This window comes from Athalia rosae, chromosome 3, assembly GCF_917208135.1.
Source record: "Athalia rosae chromosome 3, iyAthRosa1.1, whole genome shotgun sequence".
NCBI classification, from domain to species: domain Eukaryota; kingdom Metazoa; phylum Arthropoda; class Insecta; order Hymenoptera; family Athaliidae; genus Athalia; species Athalia rosae.
The window spans coordinates 11,355,096-11,381,843 of NC_064028.1; the positions used below are offsets into that span (position 1 = coordinate 11,355,096).

At 39.3% G+C, this 26,748-nt stretch overlaps 1 protein-coding gene across 2 annotated transcripts; it reads right to left on the reverse strand.

Annotated features, from left to right (window-relative positions):
* Positions 1-278: 278 nt before the first annotated feature.
* LOC125500193 lies at positions 279-2,123 on the reverse strand. 2 transcript variants are annotated; one of them, XM_048651939.1, is made up of 2 exons: positions 1,368-2,123; positions 279-810 (listed from the first exon to the last, which is right to left on the reverse strand). In XM_048651939.1, exon 2 carries the CDS (start codon positions 752-754, stop codon positions 446-448), a length of 309 nt encoding a protein of 102 aa, XP_048507896.1. In that variant the 5' UTR covers positions 755-810; positions 1,368-2,123; the 3' UTR covers positions 279-445. The 2 variants fall into 2 exon arrangements, with proteins under 2 accessions (XP_048507896.1, XP_048507895.1); XM_048651938.1 differs by having other exon boundaries at positions 1,224-2,123.
* Between the last annotated feature and the right edge of the window lie 24,625 nt (positions 2,124-26,748).

Here is a 26,748-nt window from a genome sequence, read left to right on the forward strand (position 1 = left end):
GTTATCGGAACTGTTTTTGTGACCCATCAGGAGCATCAGCTTCAATGACGAGTGCTCCCACCGGGTTTATTACTACATCGTTATTTCACCCCTGACCAAGTGTTTGTCGGTCGGGACCGGGGGCCCCTGGCCCGGGCCCAGCAGGCCGATGCGTAAAGATGGGCCTGGTGATACCAGTTTGTTCAATCAAATGATGGAGGCAGCATCCAACGGGCATTGCATCTGAAATACCTTGGAGGACAGTACCATAAAATGGAGTTCAATCATGTGTAATTGTCAAAAAAAAAAACAATTTTTTTCACCAACTGATTTATACACACATATTTTTATAGCAGTAAGATTACGAGAAATAATAAACGAATGTATATGTTTGTACTAAAAAAACTTTTTATAACATTAAAAACCATCTTATAAAAACAAAATTTGGCGTTGTTGTATATTTTTGTTAGTCCGCATAGCACCCCTCATCCAGTTCTGAATCATCTTGATCCTCGAAATCTTCATCGTCGTCATCGTCATCCATGTTACTATCCACGTTGAAGCGTTCATCACCCTGATCAAGTATCAGAATGAAGGGCTTGCAGCATCTTTTAAAGATACGAGTACCATCGATGCATCGTCCGAAGACACACGAGATCCCCGCCACCATGAAACAAATACGCGTATTCGCGTTTTCGGGCCTTTCCGCCTTTTCCGTAGCACGTTCGACGAGCCTCGATATGGTTGCGGGTGACACTTCCTGGGGAGGTTCCATGACTGGGCAACGTATACTCCCTCAAGAAGTAATAGACATAGTCATTCATGTCGGATCTACAAAAGTTTGAAAGATTGTATATTGTCACAATAATATACCGTAAGAATCTCAGGAAAGTGAACAACATAGGGAGCGCATGAGCGCGAGAGAGAGCTTATGGAAGTTCCGTGAGTGCGAGACAGACAGACTGCCTGCCCCTCCGTTGCCTTTGAGTCCCCACTCCGCCAAATTGTAAACAGACTATCGGTAGAGCTGTGATCCTGCTACCTCCAATTTTTTTTTTATTTTTTTTTAATTCAATTTATTTTTTCAATCTTTATTGTGTGATCAGTTTTTTTATGTTTTATTTAAATAGACCAGGTGATAATAATCATAACAATAATATACTAATAATAATTGAAATTTTTATATAAAGAATGGGCAGCTCATCGGAACTCCTCAGATCCCGACAGGATGTACTTGTCCTTACGTATTTTTAGCCAATAATTAAAAGCATGGGCTAATATTGCTTTGATCTGTTGACCAGGTACTTGAAGAATATAAGTGAACGGTTCCAGCAATTTGCATTCTATAATCCATAGGCAATATAAATGTGTGTGATCTGATGCCGTACTTGCAGTTGAAAATTACGGTGGTATACGCCGATTTTCAAGTTGGTCGATATGATATTGTCTTTTTTCCTTTTTATATTCTAATTGATGCGTTCAAAAGCGATCTGCATCTTCAATACGTGCGATCAGACACAATTGCGATTGTCGGTATACGTATCTTATTATATGTCACTCTGCCTGGGGGATTACTTTCACTTCAAATTCGACCGTTGTGATTTGAGGATGATCATTAAACTATCCATGACACAGATATACCGTCTTATTTATCACTTGGCTAGACAATTGATTGTATTACGATTATTATTATCATCATTGGTTAAACGTTGAATTATTTGTTCACATTACATTCTGCACGTTCATTATTAGTACGGATGATTTAAAATCGTTCGAGCTTCTACGTCAAATTTGTGGGCTGAGCAACGGACGTTTCGAAACTGTCTTCCTGGTTGTCTTCCCCAGAGTCTTGATCCGGGTCCTCTCCTTATTCCTCAAATTCCGTGGCGCACTTGACCCATGAGACGGGCGGGAAATTTAACTGGTTACATTTTCCCCCCTTTTGTAAAGGTGGGATCTGTGCATACTTTACAAACTCAAAATTTTCTATTTTAACGTAATGACCACTCATTCATCCATTCATACGTAACTCTTATAATTATCTATGCATACAACATTTGTTGTTGGTCTTAATATTAATACATTTCATTTCGTCAGCCTATAACTAATTTTCCCAATGGTTTTGATCGTCAATGATTTTCTATTTCAAGATTATGTGGTTGAGGAATTTATTGGACAATTAAGACTGTGGATGGCCCTTTCTCTTCAGCATGGTTGAGAGGAATGATATTTCCGTAAATTTATTCTATTATGTATTCCTTTTATTTCGGTATGGTTTTCTGGATGAGATAGCATGAAGGCATTTTTGCCAATTTCTTTAACAATCTTATATGGACCATGATAGATGTGAAAAAATTTATGAATTACTCTGTCGGAAGCATTAGATGGTCTCGGTATTTTTAATAGTACTAAGTCATTTACATTCAACTTTACCTTCGTTACTGTTTTTTGTTGCTTTTGTCGTTTCTTAAAATTTTTAAATAGTCTTTCTTGTGCAAGTATTATTTTGGTTTCGTGATTTATTTCTGTACTGTGGGGGTATGGTATCAGCTCTCGTATTTTTTCACGTGGTTGACTACCAAAATGTAATTCTATAGGGGTATATCCAGTGCTGGAATGGGTAGTGATATTAAGTAATTCTTGTATTTGGGGTATAAATGTTGCCCATTTTGTATGTTGGTTCGCGCACAAAGTTCTGAATAACCTCCCTAGCTCTCTCATCACCCTTTCCGTAGGGTTAGATTGCGGATGTTTTATACTTGAGTAGATTGTTCTTATCCCCTGATCATTTAGTGTTTTCTTCCAATTATGTGATGTGAATTGCGTACCATTGTCAGCAAGTATCCTTTTCGGTTTTCCCATATATGGTATATATTTTTCTAATATTTTTTTCAAACTGATTTGAGTTGTGGCTCTCTTAACAGCATATAAATTTACGTATTTGGAAAAGGCGTCGATTATAACAAAAATGTACTGTACCCCCCCTTTTGAACGTGGCAACGGACCGTAATAGTCCACAGTTATTAAATCACCAGGCTTATCTGACTTGACCATTTCATATTCACCTTCCATTTTTACTGATAAATATTTAACCCTCTGGCACAAATCACAAGTAGTTGTTAATTTCTTTATGTGTTTCGCCATTCCCTTCCAATAATAATTTTGCTTTAGGTATTGTAGAAGTTTATATTGACCTGGGTGTCCTAATTTTTCATGGGTATATTGGATTAATTTGTTTATTAATTTATCCGGTACAACAATTCGCCAATGACTCTCTTTCGGGTTATGTTGGAAGAGTATTTCATTATATATCTTAAAATATGGTTCGGGGTCTCTTTCCGACATGTTCTTTAATTTATTGGATATCCACGTATCTTGTTGTTGTAAAGTTTTGAGATTTCTGAAATCTTTGATAAGATCCTTATCTAACGTCATATCATATATTTTGTTCGCCATTTTCTTATTATCACATTTCTGGCTACATATTAAAACATTCGACTCTAATTGGGATATTATCAACTTTTCCGCTTCTATTTCCATACTAAATTTTCCTTCCGGGTTCCTACTTATAAAATCAGCCATTATATTATCTTTACCTCTGCAGTATTCTATGTCAAAGGAGTATTCTTGTAATAATAAATTCCATCGGATCAATCGTGCATTATGAAAAGTGGTATTTTTTAAAAAGGTTAGACTCTTATGATCTGTGATTATCGTGAATTTAGTTCCCATTATATACGTTCTAAATTTTTGTACAGCATATATTACGGCTAACAATTCTTTTTCCGTAGTCGTATAGTGAATTTCTGGATTTGTGAGGCAACGACTTACAACCGATACTAAGTAATGATTTCCTTCATCATCCCTTTGATAAAGAATTCCCGAAATTCCTTTATCACTAGCATCCGTTTGTACTATAAATGGTTTTGTTGGGAGAAAATGATGTAATATAATGCTTTTTGTGAAATTATCCTTTAAATCTTTATATGCGTTTGCTAATTCTTTAGTCCAATTCCAAGGTTCATTTTTCTTTAATAATTTTCTAAACGGATTCATATAGCACGCATGTTTTAGGCTAAATTGTCGGTAATAATTGCATACGCCTAAAAATTGTTGCAACTGTTTCTTATTTTTGGGTGTTTCGAAATTTTTGATTATTTTTAATTTATCTGGGTCAGGTCTTATCCCTTCATTCGACAATATAAATCCTAAAAATTTAATAGACGTTTGACAAAATTTTGACTTTTCCAATTTCAATGTAAAGTTATGTTCGTTCAATTTTTTAAATATTATCTCTAGGTGATTCATATGTTCTTCAAAACTGGGTGATGTAATCAGCAAATCATCTATATAACACGTCAAAAATTTTGAATGTTCGTTCCCTAATGCAAAATTGAGAGCTCTTATAAATCCGCTCCCTGCAGTTTTAAGTCCAAAGGGGACTCTACAAAACTGGTATAATTGTGATCCGTGTAAAAAAGCTGTATACGGTCGTGAATTTTTTTCTAATGGTACTTGCCAGTATCCATGAGTCAGGTCTATTGTTGACATAAATTTCGTTCCATGATGATTTTGCAAAAGTTCAGAAATCGGTGGGGGACTCTCGTTATCAGATTCAATTACTTCATTTAAATATCGCGCATCCAAACAAATTCGGATTTTTGTATCATCTTTTCGTACTACTCTCAAAGGGTTACAGTATGGGCTTATGGATCTTTCGATAATCCCCATCTTTAACATATTTTTTATCTCTTCATCAACTTTTTCCCTCAATGATAGCGGAATCGGGTATGATTTTCTAATTATCGGATTTCGTTTGGTTAATTTTATCTCATGTTCATAAACTTGGGTGCATCCTGGCTTATTGGAAAACAATGTTTGATATTTTTCTAAAAGTTTTACAACAGTTTCTACCTGAGTTGGATCAAGTGAAGTTAGATTACTCGCGATGTTTGAAACTTCCTTGAAAAAATTATGATCCCCTCCTGTCCTCAGATACTCTTCGTCATTTGGTTCATTTTCTATTTCTTTCAATTCGTTAATTTCACATATATATTCTATATCGCTATTTTTATCACTTTCAATTTCAATTTCATCATCAAATATATTATTACTTATTTCTCGATCCTCTTCGCTCATATTATTATTTACAGGCATCGAGTTAAACAAAAGACTTATATGTTCTACGTCTTCACACAATATTTCATCATCAATTTCATTATTTTCCACACAAGGTGTATCGTCAATGTCATTCATCATTTGATTCTTTTCAATTTCATTTGCCATGGTATCATTAGATAATTGTACATTTCGAGTTTGCTTATTTTCTAAATCTAATTCAAGTTTTCTCATGTTACTAATTTGTATCAGGGTTTCATCTTGGTCATTTGAGGACATCAATTTATTCAAAGGTTCCAAATCAAACGACACCGCTCCAATACCGATACGAAGACCATTTACTTCTATAGTCCGACTTTTATAATTTAATATCACATTGTTCTGCAATAACCAATCGTTTCCAAGTATTAAACTATGAGATAAAAAGGGTATTACCAAAAATGTATGAGTAATTGACTGCCCATCCAAATTAATCGTTAAGAAAATTTGTTTTTTTACTGTAATTGATCTTTTCCCTATAGCTGGGATTACTTCTAATTTGCTAACTGGAAATATTTCAAGATTTCTTATATTACTTAACTGACTAAAAAAATCCTCTGAGATACACGTTATTTGGCTTCCCGTATCCAAAAGTGCAGACTTTTTTAAGCCAAAAACATTTACCGAGACATGTGGACATTTTGGTATTTTTGCCTTTTTATAAGTGTTTACTTTATTTTTCTGTATATCATATGATAGGTCCTTAATGTAATCAAAGGGTTCACGACACGCCATTGGACCTTGGCTTAACGCGCCGTTAATTAGTTTAAATTTTGTTGGCGATTTTTATTTTGTTGAGGATTATATACATTGTTTTGATGATAATACTGTCTCTGCGAACTATCATAATGCTCATTGTTTTGTGTGCGATAATACGAAGGTGGCGGATATCTCGTGTTTGGCAACAAGAAAGGTTCTGAGTTGGACGAGAACTCTTGGGAATTTGAATCAAACTGATTCTGAAGTTGTTGACGTTTCGAATTTGACCAGTATCTATTTTGATGGTTAATCCCACTAACCTTGACGTTCGAATCATTGTTATTATACACTGGGTATCTGCGTTTCTCTCTATCTCTATCTTCATTTGCTAGATCTAATTGAGCTATTGCTGATTCTACTGCATTATTATCAGACAAATTAACAGAAACTAAAGCCTCTCTAACTCTAACAGGCATTTGTTGTATTATACTATAGTTTATTTCGTAATCCGTTAATTTTGGTTCGAAATACTGAGCCTCTTTCGTTTGTTTTAAATAATATGTCTGTAAACTATTGTCACTTGCTCTATATCTACGTGATGACCATCGATTCTTTTCTCTTATTCTAATCGCTACCGAATAAAATTCTGTTAGAAACGTCATTTTAAATTCTTCATATGTGTTGAATCTGCTCTTTTTTCCATCTAGCCAAATTTTAGCTCTACCCTCCAATGCTCCGTGAATAACTAATAATTTTTGTTCTACCGGCACTCGTTTTAAGATAAAATAATTTTCCAAGTCATTAATGAATTCTTTAGGGTTCATGCTATTTTCTCCAGAAAACTTTGGTACTTTTATCTCTACATTAAATGATTGTAAATGATTTATCAAACCTCCAACCAACCTTGTTTCAACATTACTCTGCGGATTCTCAACTAATCTTTCGGTTATTCTACGCTGTCTGTCATTTTCATCACGTAGTCGTTGAATTTCCGCACATAAGTCGTCCTGCGATTGTCTTTCCATCATTATTCTTTCCAGTTCATTTTTCTGTGCTGTTAATTTTTGCCGTTCCAGTCTTAATTTCCTCATTTCCTCAGCCATATTCTCTGTCGCGGACGTGTTTCCTTCCTCAGTCATTCTGTATTTGATAATTCGACCACTACGGGTTGTAAGATTCCTACAAATAATAGTTTTATTATGTTTGCCCATAAATTTCTTAAAGGTAACTAATTTTTTACACACTCATGCACACATTTATTCCTATTTCTATCGAGCCACTGCGTTGGGCGCCATTTTGTGATCAGTTTTTTTATGTTTTATTTAAATAGACCAGGTGATAATAATCATAACAATAATATACTAATAATAATTGAAATTTTTATATAAAGAATGGGCAGCTCATCGGAACTCCTCAGATCCCGACAGGATGTACTTGTCCTTACGTATTTTTAGCCAATAATTAAAAGCATGGGCTAATATTGCTTTGATCTGTTGACCAGGTACTTGAAGAATATAAGTGAACGGTTCCAGCAATTTGCATTCTATAATCCATAGGCAATATAAATGTGTGTGATCTGATGCCGTACTTGCAGTTGAAAATTACGGTGGTATACGCCGATTTTCAAGTTGGTCGATATGATATTGTCTTTTTTCCTTTTTATATTCTAATTGATGCGTTCAAAAGCGATCTGCATCTTCAATACGTGCGATCAGACACAATTGCGATTGTCGGTATACGTATCTTATTATATGTCACTCTGCCTGGGGGATTACTTTCACTTCAAATTCGACCGTTGTGATTTGAGGATGATCATTAAACTATCCATGACACAGATATACCGTCTTATTTATCGCTTGGCTAGACAATTGATTGTATTACGATTATTATTATCATCATTGGTTAAACGTTGAATTATTTGTTCACATTACATTCTGCACGTTCATTATTAGTACGGATGATTTAAAATCGTTCGAGCTTCTACGTCAAATTTGTGGGCTGAGCAACGGACGTTTCGAAACTGTCTTCCTGGTTGTCTTCCCCAGAGTCTTGATCCGGGTCCTCTCCTTATTCCTCAAATTCCGTGGCGCACTTGACCCATGAGACGGGCGGGAAATTTAACTGGTTACAATTGTTTTTTGATTCATTGAATTGATTTTCATCAATTGCTTTCCAATTTCGTCATCTTTCAATTAATTATTAGGGCTGTTTTATTTTTATTCCAATCTTCTCTAGAATTTCTATTCGTGTAGCAAAGTTCCATGTACTTGGCACAGTAATTGATTTGGATTGTTTTTTTCCTATTATTCATGAATTCTTCTAATTAATCATTAGATATATTTTGATGGTAGTTACTGTTGAACATTTGATGTACGTACTTGGCGAACTTTTTTGCACCGTAGGTGCCTTTTGTAGGATCGACTACACCCGGTGACCGCGGAGCCGCTGGCGGAGGAGCTGGGACCCGCGACGACAGGTCTGCCCTATGAGTAATTAGCTTAAGCTTGCTTAGCGCCCTGATTGGTTGAGACCCCTGGACCCAAAACCATTGCAACCGCGCGGAGTAAACATAGGAGTGCAGAGTAAGCAATTTTGAATCCCGGTACCTCTGGACCTCCGACGCATTGCTCAGGGCATTCGTTCGTCAAATCTCAGGGAGTGAGCGTTGCCCGGAATAACTAATTGAGCAGTGGTGATATTGATTCTTAAAGTTTTTGCCGACAAGACTCAGTGTTTCGTTAACCCTCAAAGTCAAATTCAACCTCTCATAAATGAAACTTCAATCAAACCTTCGCAGATCAAATCAAGTCCAGTGCTTTAACAATTAGAGTCATTAAGCAACAAATCGAATTACTATAACAATTTCATTAAATCAACACCTTGCCGCGACCGTCATCTGCATCCAGGGACACTCCGACAGCCAGGGCGCACAGCATTAACTCGTCATCAGGGAGAAAAGAGAAAGAACGCAACTGCATCGCGAGGTCTCAGCTTCACCCTATCTGTTTCGTTCTCGCCCGGTGTTTGTACCATCAGTTTCCAGTTTACGGTATTGTTAATCCAGCCTTACTATTGTAACACCTTTATACCGTGTTAAGTGCGGAAAACGAATTATCGTTGTGAGGAAACCCTATTTCCGCAAACCTTTGATCCGATATAGGATATCGTTCCTAGACGTATTACGTATGTACCTGTAGGTACATATACTTATATATTTATATATATTGTTACGTCCGATCGGATTAGTTTTGTTTGGGATGGATCTTACGTGAACAGGAGTGTGTGTTTCGATTTTTGGGTCCAAGTGCTGCACTTTTCACCTGGGACTCGAGACCAGTGCAAAGTTGGAAATAGCGGTGGTTAATAATAACACGGGAAATTTGAGGATGATGTTTTACTCGAAGAGGGATTTGGTTTTATATGCTTGTCTCCTGGCGTGTGATTTGTTGATTTGCTTATAATCGGGAAAATTAGGTTTAAACTCTACTGGAATTTTTCGGGGATAAGAATTATTGGCTGATGAAGAGGTAGAAGGGTTGGGGATTTCGGAGGTATCAGAGGTTGAAGGTAAGTTTTCCGTATTAAAATAACTATCCAAAATAAACTGAGGAATTTCGTTTTGGGGAACTGGAATAGATTGTCTAAGTTGGTTCTGAAGCCGACGTAACTGGACCCTGCGTCCAGCTTTCCTCCTCATTTGAATATGGAATTTTATATAAAAATCGATTTTACTCGTAAGAATCACTTGGTTCTTGAGATAACTACGGCCGGGTTAAGCGAGTTTCTCAATAGCCGCCTGATTCATAAGGAAAATCTAGAGGAAAACGAGCATAAGCCGGTTAAAGCGTGGTCGTTTTGACACAGAGTTTTCCTTTTGAATAAATTGGAAATTGATAAAATTGAAGAATTAATTATTGGAAACAAGGGTGAATTTTGAATGAATACGTGGTTATATTTCCAGAATAAAATATGAAATACAAAATTTATAATATAAAAATACTAACTAACAGTTGATCAGAAAACTCAAGTTAGAATCGGGAGTGATATGAATTGGGGAAGTAAGAATTTGGAATGAGACGAGTATGTATGAAAATAACACCTTCCTCAAATTGATTTGGATTTGGTGAAGATGGTGCGAACTGCACTGGTGAACTTCCGATTCAACTTTTTAGAAAACTGGGCTGAAGTTAAGTTTTTGGTGGATGAGTTGAGTGAGTGAGTTTTTGTCTGTAACTGCAACTTGTGTTGTTTCTTGTGACTGTAACTTTTTGGTCTGTGACTCGTAACTGTAACTGCAACTGAATCTTGTGTTGTTTCTTGTGACTAAGATTTTTTAGTTGAGTTCCAGTTTTTATACCAAGATTTTGAGGGCGGTGTTTTGTAAATCTCTACAATTGGTTAGAATTTTGTTTTGGGGGTTCTTCCAATCGTATGTGTTTATCTGTTTTGTTCAAAATGTGTAAAATATCCCATTGGTTGAGTTTTTCTCCCACTTGGGCCTGGTTATGCTGGGGTAGTTTTCTGGGGTACAAACACTTGAGTTTTATGACTATCTTCGAGAAATTGTTCGGTTTTTGAAAGTTTACTATTATTTAATGAACAAACTGGATTTTTACCAACTCCGAAATGGAAAATTCTTAGTGAATTTGAATCATTGATTTGTGTTTTTGAACGAAGGTTCTATCATGTTTTTTACGGATTTTATATTATAAGATTGAAATTTGACTGAATTCTTTCAATTTAACAAGTGTAATGAGTGTCTGATAATGTTTTATTAACGCGGAGACGGTTTAAAATTGTTCATTAGTAAATGTTAAAAATTGGTTCTTAATAATTGAAGCAATATATGAAGCTAATGGAATATTTCGAACTCGGAGTGGTTTACAATATGAAGAAAAGGGTCTTGGCCTGAAAATGTGTGTGCGGACCAGGGATTTGTTAAGACTATTCTAGGGTTTTACGACTGACTCTCCAGATTCCACATCTGCAAGATCTCAGGTTCAAATGGTCATCTCTGGAACCTTTGTTTAGTTAAAATCTAGGGGATATTAAAAATTTTGAATTTAGGAGTCTCGTGGGACGTAACAATATATATATATATATATACATATATATATATATATTCATATTACAGTTAACATATTTTTATGCTAGACTTATATACGTTACCAAGAACGGGTAAATCCCGTGACCGGATTTCCAAGGTCTGACGGATTCTCAGCCAGTTAAATAATTTATAATTAGCGCATCCCTCGGGTAGAGCAGGAAGCAGATTATACCAGATAGCCAAAATCGATGTTATTAGTTTTAGCGACTATCATTCATCGGCCGGGTCAAGTGCAACCCGCACTTTGAGGAAATACCTAGACCCGTGATCGATTGTATTACTTGTGCAAATTAAGAATATATCTACATTATCATTGTTCAGTTAAATCGAATCAGCTAATCTAATTCATTTACCCATTTTTCTTACACTGTCTCCTTGCGGTCATTAATATCTGTGAATAACAATTTTCTTGAGCCCCAGTACGGGGTAGAGCAATTCCCGAACCTACTTTTAGAATAGGAATCTAGTCCCCCTTACCTAGGAAGGACTAGATATTGTTATGTATTGGGCGTGAAAAATAAAGAGCGCGCCGCTCGGCTACCCCTCACGTCACACATACATTTGCAGCTCAAGACCCTTTTGTTTTTTTTCTTCATATTGTAAACCACTCCGAATTCGAAATATTCCGTAGTTCCATGTATAAATTTCAATCTTATAATACAAAATTCGTAAAAATCATGATAGAACCTCCGTTCAAAAACACAAATCAATGATTCGAATTCAATAGGAATTTTCCATTTTGGAGTTGGTAAATATCCAGTTTGTTCATTAAATAATATTAACCTTTGAAAAAACGAATAATTTCTCGAAGATAGTTATAAAACTCAAGTTTTTGTACCCCATAAAACTACCCCAAGAAAAACAGACCCAATTGGGAGAAAAACCCAACCAATGGGATATTTTAAACATTTTGGAAAAAATAGATAATCACTTACGATTGGAAGAACCCCCAAAAGAAAATTCTAACCAATCGTAGAGAATTACAAAACACCGCCCCCAAAATCTCACTATAAAAACCGCGTCTCTCATAGCAATAGTCATAGCAGTAGTAATAGTCATTAGTAATAGTTAAGTAGTCATAGTCATAGTTAAATAGTTCAGTAGGAGTAGTCTAAATCTTAGTTTAGGTTTAGTGTACAGTTCGAAAAACTCCAAGAAGTTCAATTCAGTTCGAGAAAAGTTCAAGAAAAAGTTCAGTCCAAGTTCAGTCAAGTCCAGTCAGTCCCAGACGAGTTCCAAAAATTCACTCTCAAACAAGAAACTCATTGTCAGTTCGTCAATCCAACTCAGTCCAAGCAAGGTCTTGTTATTTTCATACATACTCGTCTCATTCCAAATTCTTATTTTCCCAATTCACAACACTCCCGATTCTAACTTGAGTTTTCTGATCATCAGTTAGCTAGTATTCTTATATTTATAAAATCTTGTATTTGATGTTATTTTGGAAATATAACCATTTATTCATTCGAAATTCGCCCTTATTTCTATTAACTAATTCTTCAAATTTTGTCAATTTCAAAACTCTTAAAAGGAAAAGTCTGTGAAAGCAAACTCGCTCACCATAGCTGTAGTTGTGTTCCTCATTGACTTTTTCTTTGAATTATACGACCGTTGAGAAACTCGCTCACCATAGCTGTAGTTATCTCAAAGATCAAGTAATTCGTACGAGTTAGTTATTTCGTAAATCTATAAGACAAGTATATTAGTAATCTCTAATGAGGAGAAGAGCAGGACGCAGGGTCCAGCTTCGTCGCCTCCAAAATCAACTCCAACAATCGGTTTCCATTCCGGAAAGCGAAATCCCACGGTTTATTTTAGACCATTACGTTAATTCAGAAAACTTGTTTTCTTCACCTCATACCCCTGCATTTCCCAACTCTTCTAATTCCTCATCTCCCTCCAACTCGTACCCTCAACCCATACCGATAGAATTCAACCCTAAATATCCTAACTATAAAACAATCGACAAAAGTGACCCAAGAAAGTCAGCATACAAAATTAAAGCATTCTTCGAATAAGAAAATCCTTCGCAAATCCAACCCCCCCTAACTTCACCATTATTATTATTAACCACCCCTATTTCCAACCTTCGTACTGGTCTCGAGTCCCAGGTGAAAAGTGCTCGCACTTGGACCCAAAAAATCGAGACAAACTCCTGTTGCGAACGATTCCTTCCAACCAACCACGATCGGACGTAACAATACAAATGGTAAATGTAAAGTTCTGAATGTATACATGATATTTAATACTCGATGTACTGTGTTCTTATTCATTAGGTAGGTTGTCTGATTGGTGGACCAAGTAAGCATGGGATAATCCTTTATTAGGTCCGAAAGTACATTTGTTCAACTAACGTATGTGAACATGTTATCCTATTACTTATATACTAATCTTTAGACTTGTGAAGATGGAAGAAAAAGAATTCGATTTTCAATCGATATTTTAGCAACCATATAGGTAATAATATTTGATATTCACATAGATATAACACAATACGTTCATGATATTCATGAGCTTATGACTATTTTAATCTCTAAGGCAATACCATTGATTTTTACATGAATGCATTCAATAATCTGCCGTAATTTCTCGGAGTTCTAGAGGGTGTTTTCCGACTCTAGTAAAGGTTGGTGATTGTACTTTCGGGTACTTAGGTTTCCTTATTTCGGGTTATTCGGTGGCCAGAGGTGGTGGGAGTGCCTTCAGGCGTGTATCGCGTGTTATATTGTAGCTGATTGTGTCGAGGTGCGGATGTATTATTTCGAGTGACATGGGTTTGTCGTATGTTGCGTGTTTAGAGCGTGTGTGGCGCTTTTTGCCCTTACAGGAGCAAAGTTTGAAGATTTTGAAAATTTGACTGAACGCTGAGAATCGGTGCATCAGGTATAGTATTGCTAGTGCTGATATTACTACACCAGCGTATGTAAGCGCGGTTTTCAAGCTGGTGGTTTCCTGTTTATCGCGATGATGCGTGCTGATTTCCGTTGCCTGTTTTATTATATCGCTGAGAGCTAGCCCGTTTGAATTTAAGTCGTCAATGTTTAAGGTGCGCTTATATTTGTGAAACATAGGGATTGAAGAGAGGTTTACAGTGTGGTTTGCATTGAGGTTCTGATATATTTCTGTTAAGTTTAGTGTGAATTCGGGTACGTAGTATTTTTAAATGTCATGGACGTTCTATCGTTTGAAGTGATTAGTGTTATCGCCTCTGAATGTCTTGAGCATTTACTGCCGAGCCTTAATATGCCCGAGCCAGTTAGGGTGGTACGTGTTGCTTCGACATCTGGGCAGGAGATATGTATGGTTTCAGGTTTGGAAACAGAATAGAGCCACGTGTTTGGTGCTCTAAGTTTTATCCAGAAAGAGCTGTTGAAGCTGTCTATCCGTATGTCGCAAGCTTCAAGAGTTTTGGGCGGATTATTAAGAAAAAGTTCTATTTCGCAAGATTTATGATTAGTAGTGTGGTATATTGGGTGGTTCTGTTTGTAAATGTATGAGTTTCTTGACTTCTTACATTGTGAAAAGTCAGTCTCTAAGAGGTGGAAATATGAATTTCTTTTCGAGGCTACTGCTATGTAGTCGTTACTCGGAGTGATATCCGCAAATTTGTTATCGGATCTATCGAAATTTTGTTTCACTGGGATTGGAATCAAATGGAATAAGTTGAATGTTTCGTCGTTTAGAAGTGGTATAAATAGTATGTACATTAGGTTCGGTTCATTGTACGCTACTTCTAATCGGCATAGCTTGATCAATTCTTCTGCGTATATATTCGTCAAAGGGACTGGAAATCGTAAGAGTGGTTCTAATGATTGAATGTGTTTTAAACTGGTGATTAATTGTTTCGGTGTTAATATTTTTGGGTGGATAATATCGTTTTGTGCGAATAAGATTGCGTCAATCAGGTAGTTCAGATCTAGTTCATATTCGTTCATCATTTCGTCCAGTGTTATCACATGTTCAGCGAAGCTTAATATCGCGGAATTTTGTTCTAATCGGCTCTTGAGAGTGTGTGAAGTATTGAATAGGAATATTGTTTGCCCATCTATAATCTCTTCTTTGCAAGTGTTAATACATCTTTTGCACCACAGGTTGACCCGAGTATTTTGCACCTATTGCACAGTATGTCAAGGTATCTTTCCAATTTCTCTAAATTAGGCATTAGATTTTCAACATTTGCGTAGTTGATCAAAGTCCATTCGCTATCGAACGTTCGTAGATCTGGTAGTTGTTCGAAATAGATCCCTGGATTCGTGCTGAGCGTCGTTGCGGTGAACGGTGTATGGGCATAGTTGGACAGGACCACAACGCATCTGCAATTATTTCATATCGTTTATAATCGATGTTTTTATGAGTCACATTTGACTATTGTTGTTGCCTGCGATATTTCTAAGGGGGTGATTGGTATTCAGTCCGTATATGAGCTAATTTTAGTTCATTTAAGTGTACTATTTTAGTTTTATTGTTGGTAATGTAAATTTCGGCGTTGATTCCGTCGATTATACGTTTGATTATGTACGGGCCTTTATAGTGGTCATTGAATTTAGAGCGTAATTCATTTATTAGAAATACTTTTAGTCCGGCTTCGAAAAGGTGCGTATTGATCTTCCTATCATAGTAGCCTTTCGATCTTTGTTTCGCGTCCTTCAAGTTTTATGTCGCTTGTGTCCGAATATCGGTCAGGTTTGCCATTAGGTCGAACATAAAGGCATCATACGTGTTGGTCATCGCGGTTGTGGCTCTCGTATTCGACAGTATTTGAGCTTCTTTGCCGAAGATCAGTTGGTGAGGTGTAAAATTTGTTCCTTCGTGTTTTGCGGTATTATAACAGAATATCGCGAAGCGTATGTATTTATCCCAATCCTTGCCGGTTTTAATGTAGTGCTTGATATGTTCGATAAGGACTAAATGGCTGCGTTCTAAGGGGCCGTTTGATTGTGGTCGATATGCTGTGGTTCTTACTTGTTTGATTTTGAAAAGTTTGCAAATTTGTTTAATTGTTGTACCCATGAAATTCTGCCCTTGATCCGTCAGTATTACTCGTGGCGCTCCGTACCGCGTAATGTATTCCTTCGTAAATGCAGAACCTACTGTTTGGGCAGTCGTGTTAGGAAGAGGTATAGCTTCTAAAAATTTTGTTAGGTTACATTGTATTGTTAATAAATATTGATTATCAGATTCTGTGACGCGAAGAGGACCTATTATATCGAGTGCGACTTTATCGAAAGCGTCTGCCGGAGTGTCTGTGATTATCATCGGTAGTTTCGTTTTTTTTCGAACTAATTTCTTTTTCTGGCAGCTGTCGCAAGTTTTAACGAAGTCTTGAATTTGGGCTTTCATGTTAGGCCAATGGTAATTTTCTCTAATCCTGTTGTAAATTTTTGTGACGCCTTGGTGGCCACCTAATAATGATTCGTGATATTCTTTAATTATTTGTTCGCGTAACGATACGTCGGGTATCATTGTTTCGTTGGTGCAAATCATAATTCTTACATTTGTTTTCCCGAATATATAATAGAATAATTTTTTGACGATAGTCCACCGGAGATCCTCTAATCCCGGGTTTGTTTTTGTGAACGAAAATGCATCAATCTTACGTAGATTTATTAAGTGTTTTAATCTTGTCAAGGTATAAGAGAGGTCTTCTAGATCAATTTTATCTGAGCGTTTGCCTCTAATAACGAGGGTTATGATGTATTTATTTTCGAGCTTCGTCAGGGCTATTCCGCGCGTTTCGGGTTTATTAATTGTAAAGGTTTCTTTCCGCAACATTTCTCTATTTATTAATTGTCTGGCTAGATCGTCATTCCACGGTTTTTCCGCTGGTACGCAGTGTACGATGTTTGTGTTTTTCGTGAATATTCCATCTTTAGATTCTGTAATGTTAGTTGTTGGTGTTATGTTGTCTAAATTATCCATAAATTCATTGAAGCACGGAGTATAATTGTTGTTCGCTGGTAGTGTTTCCGAGGTTCTTTGGGGGCATTGTTTGTTTTTGGTGATTTTCCGTACGTCACTATACTTATCGAGTTCGCTGGTGCTGGATGTGTCTTCATTCTCTGTAGTCGCAGTGCTATCGGTATCGTACGGAGACATTGTGTCTTGCATAGGTTCTTGTAACTCGATTCTTGCGCGCATACGCTCCGAAGTCCTTTTCAAGTCAGTAGTACTATGTGCCTGCTTTGGTGTGAAAGGGCGCTTGAATTCTTGAATTGGTGTGTTAGAATCGTCATCTGATGACGTGAGGACGGCTGAGGGATTATCTGACATCGCCTGTGGAGGGGGTACGGTCGGGTTTGGGTTTTCGTATCTGGTTTCTCCTGGCTTAATTCAGGAGTATGCTTGCAAATTGTAATTTTGATGTCTGTATCTTTAAATACATATCTGATCATACGGTTTACCATGTTCCAATTAAGTTTGTCCAGTCCGCAGCCTAACCTTGGTATTGATTTTGATTTTACCCCGTCTTTGATTAATGCCGTTTTTAATTTGGATAAGGTGTTATACATAACTTCGTTTGTTGGTTTATCGGAATGCCGGTTTTTAGTTATTAGGTTATATATTGCACGTCGAACGTATTGGACTTTGATGATATCCGTTATTTCGGGGTTCATTGACCGCAATCTTTTTCGTTGTATTAGTCCGCGTTTTACCATTTGGTCTGCGACACCTTGTGATGCCTTGCAATCGGCTGAAATGCAATGAGCTATATTGTCTTTTTGTTTCAATAAGTTCGCGTGTATTTCTTTGATGTATTTACTCTCAGTTAGTGGAAGGAAATCTAAATCTATGAGGAATTGAGTGTACGGAGGTATGGATCCTGGATTCTCATTCCGAGATGTGCCTGCTTGAGGTCCACTGCTTGAGGTGGACAATTTTCTGTATGTTATTTTTCGCGTGTACATCGAAATTGATGAGGTATTGCCCGAATAATCTTTGGTGTGTTCGTCGTTGCTGTTTATTGGTTTCATTTGGTCGGTTGCGAGCGGTTGTTTTGAATTATTCGAGGGTTTTTTAAATCGTTTTCGATTGAGGGGTGCTGTTTTAACTGTGAACATTTCTGAGTCGGAGTCGTTTGCAGTGTCGGCAAGATCTGGTGGTCTCACATTTTTCTTTCGCGGTGTCGGATTATTCGATGATTCCGTATCTCGGAAGCGCTTGTAATGTCTGATGGTTTTCGGAGCCGAAACCGTTTCAGACTCGTCCGTTGAGTCCGAAGAGTGTAGTAACTTTGTAAATTTCTTCTTCGGGACTAGGCTATTTGAAGATTTTGTGTTTCGAGAGCGTTTTGAAGATTTGGTTATTGTCGGAAATTCATTTTGTGGGTTTGAATTGCTTGAGAGTTGTGTCGTATGAGGTTTCGGAAAGCGCTTGATTGCTTCATAATATTTATCGACGTTAGGGTGTGTCGCGGTTAATTCGATAATTGGATCATCTGATGCGGGAGATTCTAAGCTTATTACATTTGATGGCAAAAAGTTAGCGGACGTGTTTTCTACTCTTGGTTGTTTAGTTAGTGCTGGATTTGTAGAGTCGTCAGAGGTCTGTCGAGGATGACGCGGATATTGGTGTGATGTTTTTTGTTGTTTATTCTTTCATCAGCCGCGGTGCTTGTTTCCGACCGGAGACGTTTACCGTCCATAGGAAAAATTTGGGTGGAGTCTTGCGGAAGATTTCGGGAGAGTGCATCCGCATTTGAGTTTGCCCAGCCCTTTTTGTACACTATATTCATCGAGTGTCAAGCGCCAGCGCAATAACCGGGAGGTGGGGTCTTTAACGTTATTTAGCCAGACAAGTAGTCTATGATCGGTAACTAAGGTGAATTGCCTAAAATGGTACGGCCTAAAATGTTTCACTGCAAAAATAATTGCTAGGAGTTCCTTGTCTGTTATTGAGTAATTGATTTCTGCGGGTTGTAACGCTCTGGATGCGTCAGCTATCGGTAAATGTCCTCCGATTTTCCCTTGACTAAGTACAGCGCCTATTGCATAGTTTGAAGCATCAGTTGTCAATACGAAAGGCTTATCAAAGTTTGCGTATTGTAATATGGGTTCGGTGCATAATGTATCACGTATTTTTTCAAAGGCTCGTTGATGCTCTGAGGTCCAGAGGTATGGGATATTCTTTCTTAGAAGGTTGATAATGGGTCTTGCTATTTTGGACATATCAGGAATGAATCTACGGTAATAACCGATCAGGCCTAAAAATTGCTTGATTTGTTTGGGGTTCTTAGGAGTTGGGTAATGTTTCACAGCCACTATCTTATCTGGATTGGGTTTGACACCGTCTTGTGTTATTATGTGCCCTAAATATGCGACTTCTTTTCGCAAGAACTCGCACTTGTCGGGTTGTAGAGTAAGTCCAGCTTTTTCTAGTCGACTCATCAGTTTTGTAACGTGGCGTACGACGGTCCCTACCTAGCCTATAAGAAATAGAATTAATTAATATAAAATTAATAAAATTAATTTTATAATTTTCTAAAGTTGTATGGGTGACCATCAGTGAGGGGGCATTCATTTGTTTTGAGAAAAGGGTGCCGTGATGGCTATGAAAGATCAAATATTAAATACATCGGTCTATTTCGCGAAGATAGAGGGCCAAAACAAAGTAGGTCACTCATTAGGAAAGATCTCCCAAGATAATTTAACGGTACTTGGCGGCGATTCGCTGCCGCGAATCTTGATAAACTGCCCAATTTTCCATGTCAATCGTGCTCTACCCCACCAAGAGTGGTTGGTCTCTGACTTTCCATTCGCCAGTTCTTAATCTACAAGTTGGTTGACCAGCATCGCGGATCGTACTTTGGTCTTTCTGCCTGTCTCGGCTTCCCATTTTACTTGTTTGTATTTTCTGGATTTTGTCTGTTTCGGGCATCGCGGATCGTACTTCGGTCTTTTTGCCTGTCCGGCTCACACAATCCATATTTCTGAGTAGAGTCACATAAATAGAGTCTTTAACTTCAAGTTAATAGTCGCGATCAAGAGGTTTGATAAAAATCCCTCAATCGGTAAAAAAGGGGTATAGCCACAAACAAGGGTGATTAACAGCATCGCGGACCGAGCTTCGGCCTCTCTGCCTGTCAAGTTTCTCCCCCACACCTAGATTAATAAATCCTAGGAAGTTAATCCAAATATTATATCCAAAATATTCCTGTTCCTGTAAAGAATATTCCTGTTCAAATTTAGTTATAGTGTTCAAAACTTGATTATTGTTCCTTGATAAAAATAAATATCCTTGTTCAATCCTTTCTTCCTGCGTGTCCTTGGTTCCTAATTTATTCGGTCCACCCAGGATGTATTTCCAAACGCCCTGAGATCCAGAATTTCTATTTCATTAAATTTCATTAATCGTTAAAACGATTTGACGCCCAACATATAAAATAAAAAAAAGTCTAAGCTCAACGGTCGGAGCGTAGCAGTTCTTTGAATTTGATTCTATGTTCCTCTATCGATCTGGCATAAACAACGATATCGTCTAAATAAATGAACATTTCATTCCCCTGTAATCCTAGAAGGACTTGGTTCATTAGTCTTTGGAAGGCGGAGGGCGCGTTTTTTAGCCCAAATGGCATTCGGTTATATTCATAATGTCCATGGGGTGTAGAGAAGGCGGTTTTCGCACTGTCAGTAGGATGCATGGGGATTTGGTGAAAGCCCGATGCCAGATCGAATGTAGAGAAGTACTTTGCCGAACCTAAGTAATCTAAAATGTCGACGATGTTTGGAAGTGGGTACGCATCGCCGATTGTTTTCTCGTTAAGCTCACGAAAATCTATTACCATTCGCCACTTTTTTTCGCCACTTGCGTCGGCCTTTTTTGGGACTACCCACACGGGTGAGTTGTAAGGCGAGGATGAGTGCTTAATTATATCTTGCTCTATGAGTTTGGTTATTTGTTTATCGATTTCAGCTTTGTGTTGTTTGGGGTAACGGTATTGTTTCGTGTTTATGGGTATGTTGTCGGTTGTTGGTATGGTGTGTTGAACGAGCTTCGTCAAGCCCAGCTTATCGCCCGGCAAAAAAAACAAATGATTATATTCGGAAGTGAGATCAATTACAGACTGCCTTTCTTCCTCATTCAGGTGATCCAATCTAAGATTTTGCTTGAGGATGTCGAGACGCTTCGCATCATAGTTAGGTGCGAATTGCAGTATATGGGGTTTGTCAGTGTGTGTGCTACCGCGGTTTTGTGTCGGTGAGTTGCTTGTGTTGCGCTCGTGTACCTCTTCTAAAGTTACCGTAGGCCTTCTTATCTCAACAGCTGTTTCGCTCGAGTTCATCGCATAAGCGTACGCAAAACCTTGCCTACTTGTTACGATTCCATTACCTAAAAAAATATCAGGGCCTAGGTCTAATTTGTTGATAATTCCTGTTTTTGGTGACGATTTTGCCACTTTCAATGGTATCACAATCGTGGATCGTGGAGAAATCGATATAGTTTCTTCGTTTAAAATTTTTAATGTCTCATTGTTGTCTAATGTTACCTTGTTCATCGGGAACGAAATTGCGGTGTTGGCGTCCCGTAAAAATTTCATGCTCAGTATACCCGCCTCTTTGATTGGAAACGAGTCATTCACTAAATGGAACTCATATGTTGATTTACCGACTTGGATATCTAAAGTTCCCAACGTGTGTATGGTTTCGGGTGTTATACCTGTTATTGTCACCGGATACGGTCGCATATATGCGTTAGGATTTACCATACCGAGCTTGATGACGTTTATGTCGGCTCCCGTATCAAGCAAGAGTGTACTGGTATCGTTTTTGAGCTGCGGTGCTGCTATCTGAACTTTTGGAGTACATATTGAGGATGTTGTTAAAACGCGATAAGTATTGATAGTGGCATTTTGACGCCGGTAGGTGAGTGGGATTGTGCCCGTGTTTTGTGAGAAGATTTGGTTTTTTTTAAAACAGACAGTTGCATTTTCGGAGCGTAAGAAATCCGCGCTTAGGATTCCGTCTTCCATAATTGGGAATTGATTATGTAAGTTACTATTGTACTGCTGACGATTCGGTGTGTTATGTCTGAAATTTGACCGATTGTAGATTCGATTATCGGTTCTACCAGCGGGTTCATTCGATTGACCACTGACTCTCGGGTGGTCACTTGATCGTGCGACATCAGATGCGCGGTTAGGTTGATCGCGTCGCCCGTCGCGTTGATAATATTGAGTATCTCGGGAGTTACGATTGAAAGGATAGTGTCGAAGACCCTGCTGGTTCTGAAAATTCCGCGTACGGCACTCGCTGTACGTGTGTCCGTTTATTCTACAGAACCTGCAGTACCTATTGTTACGTTCTCTTAACATGCAAATATCAATGGTATGGCCTGATTTCTTACAATAGTTACAGTGAAGACTGTTCTCAGCCTCGGGTCTATGATTATTTTTAGGGTAGCTCCTATTTTTATTGTCAGTTATGATATCATGATTGGTATGCCTAGCTAGTATCTGACTCGTCGAGGTGTCCTCACGAGATTGCCTTAAAATCTTCCTTTCGTTTAAGAATTTCTCGACTTTAATCGCTAGATCTATTGCATCGCGTAAGGTTCTCGGTTTCTTAGTGGATACTCTAATTTCAATTTCATCCCTCAGACCTCTTATAAACGATCGGCCAGCTAAATCTTTTATAAATCTATTTGTCATTGTTTTTTGTTCCGAATCGGTCAGATTGTCGGTAGTTTCCGATGCCATCTCGACAAGTTTTTATATTCTCAAACCGTATTCTAAAGCACTTTCATCCCAGTTCTGCACTGCTTGCGTAATTTGGGCTTGTATGTCCGGTAAAAGCTCTTTGGGCTTGTACGCACGTGTCAAGTCCCCTAATATGCTTTCTAATGTGTTAGAATGCCTTTGTCGAACATATTTCTCTGCGTCACCTTCGATTTTTACTGATACAAGGTTTAAAAAAATTGGCGATTCGCGTGGGTGAATGGAATCTTTTATGATCCCTATTTTTCGAATGAATGAGTTTACTGGCATATTGGTGCCGTTGAAAGTTGGTACTAAATTTATTGCTGCTTGCAGTGGCAGATACGGATGGGGGTTGACTACCGTGGCAATGTCTTCTTCGCCTTGCATTTTGTCGGTTCTTATTCTGAGTTTGTACAATATAATATCTTAATTATCACAATTATCGCTGAGATGAGCCGCATTCCTATGAGTAGATCCGTTGAAGTTCTAGCTGGGTTGATTCGGTAGTTTGTGTAGGGAAGTAGAGGTGTCTCGGCTGGCAAATAAGGACCTCGTAGCAGCAGGGAGGCTGATCGTTGGACTCAGCTGAGTCTTTGTGGGGCAAGGTGCCTTTGAGGATCGTTGATGTATCTTCTGCATTTGGTTCTTTCTTGGCGTTTGTCCCAAGGAAAGCAGATTTGTTTGTCGATTGTTGAAAATTCTTTCTCAAGAATTTATCGTGTTTCGTGGATTGGTTGCTCGATACTTCGTAAATTAGTCGTAGACTTGTTGTAGGGCTATTTTGTAGATTTATTGCAGGATGATTTCGTAGATTTATTTTTTTTTTGTCGTTGATGATTTTTGTCACACTTATTCGTCGCTTTAACTTTGCACGACAATTTCACTAACGGGGATTCCGTTATCACGAAACTAGCTGTTCGTATGTACAAGGTGCTATCTATTGGGAAATAAACCAATTTATCGAAGCAGGTGCCTTTATTAAATAAGTAAGTTCCTTATTTGTTAGTGAGAAGTCTTATATTTATTATGTTTAGGTATGAAAAGTCTTATGATTTATATGTGTATAACAACGAAAAATTCACGCACACGGACCACACTCACGTGTTTACAGTACAACTGCTCGTAGAAGAAGGAAACGGAAAAGAGGACGAATTCACGAGCGCTTCGTGTACTTAACAAAAAAAAAATTTTCGCCTCGCGCTAGCCACTCTGATTGCTAATAATATTCGTACATTGAGATGGCGTAATCAGTCTGAATACTGTACTTCTAATACTATCTATGACGGTTGGCAAGTATTGCGACCGGTGAAAGTTTGTGCAGAGTTCTTTTTTCACAATTAACCTTCAAAACTCACTGTTAAATAACACTTCCAAGCAAGAGTACCGTTGCCACCAGTTGTAACGTGCGACTTTGGGCGCGTCAACAATTATAAAGGGTTCGTCCCTTGCTGGAAGGTTTGAAGTGATAAAGGTTCGACGATTGGTGTTCTCGTGATTACTTATTTTATTGATACGTAAGAAGCCCTTTTTGATGAAGAGGATTGTTGTTGCTCAGCCGGTTGGTAGTGGAGAGTCTGAGTTTTGAAGGAATAGCGAGAAGAAGGAAGGCTCGGAATTAGGTGGGGTTTTTAGCTGAGTTTGCGTGCCGTTGCAGCTAGCAACAGTCTGCAGAGTGATGCGGTGGAGAAATAGGAGAAGAGGATGTAGAGGGTTGGGTTGATCGTGGTATAGTTTAATTGTAAGAGGAGAAGAAGAAGAAGAAGAAGAAGAGGAGGCGTTAGACGTAACATCACCACCGATGTCATAGAAATAGAATCGCCGGCCAGCCAGAATGAACACAGTCCTAGCACAAATGAGCAAGGCAGGCAGGTCTCCCGCCAAGAGACACAAGTTCAAGATCACCGCCCTAGTTCGTGCATTAACGCTCTGTCAACATTCCACGGATATTCCGTCCGGACCAGGAGCAGACCCCTTAGCCAGACCACAGGCCATCACCGCCTGCGAAGTGATAGGGTTTATTAATTTACGCTGCTTGAGTCTTCTTGGTCGCCGTATTGCGACCTCATCCACTACCACAGACGGAGTGGAGAATAACGGGCCCCAGTACCCGCGGAACTCTTTATCAGACGGCTGATCACCTTGAACCTGTACACCATCAAGGACGATGCGTGCAGCATCAGCCGGGCACTCAAACATCAGCCTCTGCATCTTAGCACAATCACGCCTCCTTTGCCTCCACCTGGTATCATTCAACAATCCAGCGCCCTGGACCTGCACCTAAGCGCTCCTTCTAGCCACTTTGGGCAACAGCGAAAACAGCGTACCTATATCCTCAATACCCGCTTCACCTACTCTGAACTTCCCAGCCAGTTGATCAGCCTTACGACCGAAGTCATCCCCTTCATCAGGGATGCTATTCAACTCCAACCATTTCCAGATCTCATCCCTGTAATCAGCATCATTTCGCCCAGGACCAGCGGGTCCCACCATACCCCTTTCTAGGTCCCCAGCCGGAGGTTCAAGCTCCACATCACCGCCTTCTTCCACATCATTCACCTGCAGTTCAACATTCCCCGCTCTTTCAATTTCCTCCTCAATACCAAGTAAGGTCTAGCTCGTATCTGAGATTTGATACTCTCAAAGGATCTTCCAGGCATTCATTCACGAAGAGCCTTGACTGAATTCTGCATTTTTTTGGCCTTAAAAAGGATCTCATATCTAGCAAACACCCGCCGCTCTTCGTCTGACCACCGAGCCTTAGCTCTCTCGATGTTTACTGCAATATTAGTCACCCCTAGGTGTTTGCGACGCGTATGCACGCCCAACCCAGCTTTGGACTTGAACACAATGTTGCACAGAAGGCAAGCTCTTTCCTCGTTTCTAATCTTATCGTTATTGTTATTATCAGGACTGTTTGGTATATCACGTTGTTCAGAGCTTGAAGCCACTGAAGTCTCTGCTATGTCGGTTGTAGTAACTAGTGGGCCACTACTTTATTTATTCTATCCGAGGCGTGTTATACTAATAGCACAGACATTATGACGGGGGAAGGAGCTGGTAACACCGACCTCCCAAAAACCAGAGCCTGCTTTGGCCAGCCGAACCGTTTGCGACTCTCACCACGAGGAGGTACAGAATGGCACATGACCTGGGAAGCCAGGGACAAGAGACAGCCTACTCAGTTTAGCCCACGTCACCCTCGCCCCCAGGCCTTAGGAGAAACAAGTGAGTCATAGCTACTCCCGCCGTTTACCCGCGCTTGCTTGAATTTCTTCAGGTTGACATTCAGAGCACTGGGCAGAAATCACATTGCGTCAACACCCGCTAGGGCCATCGCAATGCTTTGTTTTAATTAGAAAGTCGGTTTCCCCCAGTCCGTGCCAGTTCTGAGCTGACCGTTGAATAGTGGCCGAAGAGGACGACTTCGACGGCGAGCCGCCACGGAAGCCTCGCAGCGAGGCAGATCCGCGCGAGACCAAGGCACGGGACCGAGCACGGATCCGGTTATCACCTTTACCTTGCTCAGGCCCGGCACGTTAGCCAAACCCACTTTCCGACCAAGCCCGACATGCCCCGACCCTCCCCGAGCCAATCCTTATTCCGAAGTTACGGATCCAATTTGCCAACATCCCTTACATTAGTCTATCGACTGAAGGCTCTTTACCTTGGAGACCTGCTGCGGATATGGGTACGAACCGGCGGGACACCTCCACGTGGCACTCTCCTGGATTTTCAAGGTCCGAGGGGAAGATCCGGACACCGCCGCAACCGCGGAGCTCTTCGCGTTCCAAACCCTATCTCCCTGCTAGAGGATTCCAGGGAACTCGAACGCCTATACAGAAAAGACAACTCTTTCCGGATCTCCCGATGGCGTCTTCAGGTCTTTTTGGGTTACCCCGACGAGCTCTCTTGCGAGGGCCCGACTTGTAAACGGTTCCGCGGCTGGGTTCCGGAATAGGAACCGGATTCCCTTTCGCCCGACGGGTGTGTTTCGATTCGAGCCGCGCGCACGCACGCAAACTGATCTGTTTCTTTCCCCGGGCGACAACGCTTTTGCGACGGCCCGCAAGGTACGTACAATAAAAACCGTCCACCCCCCAATCGACGGGGAGCT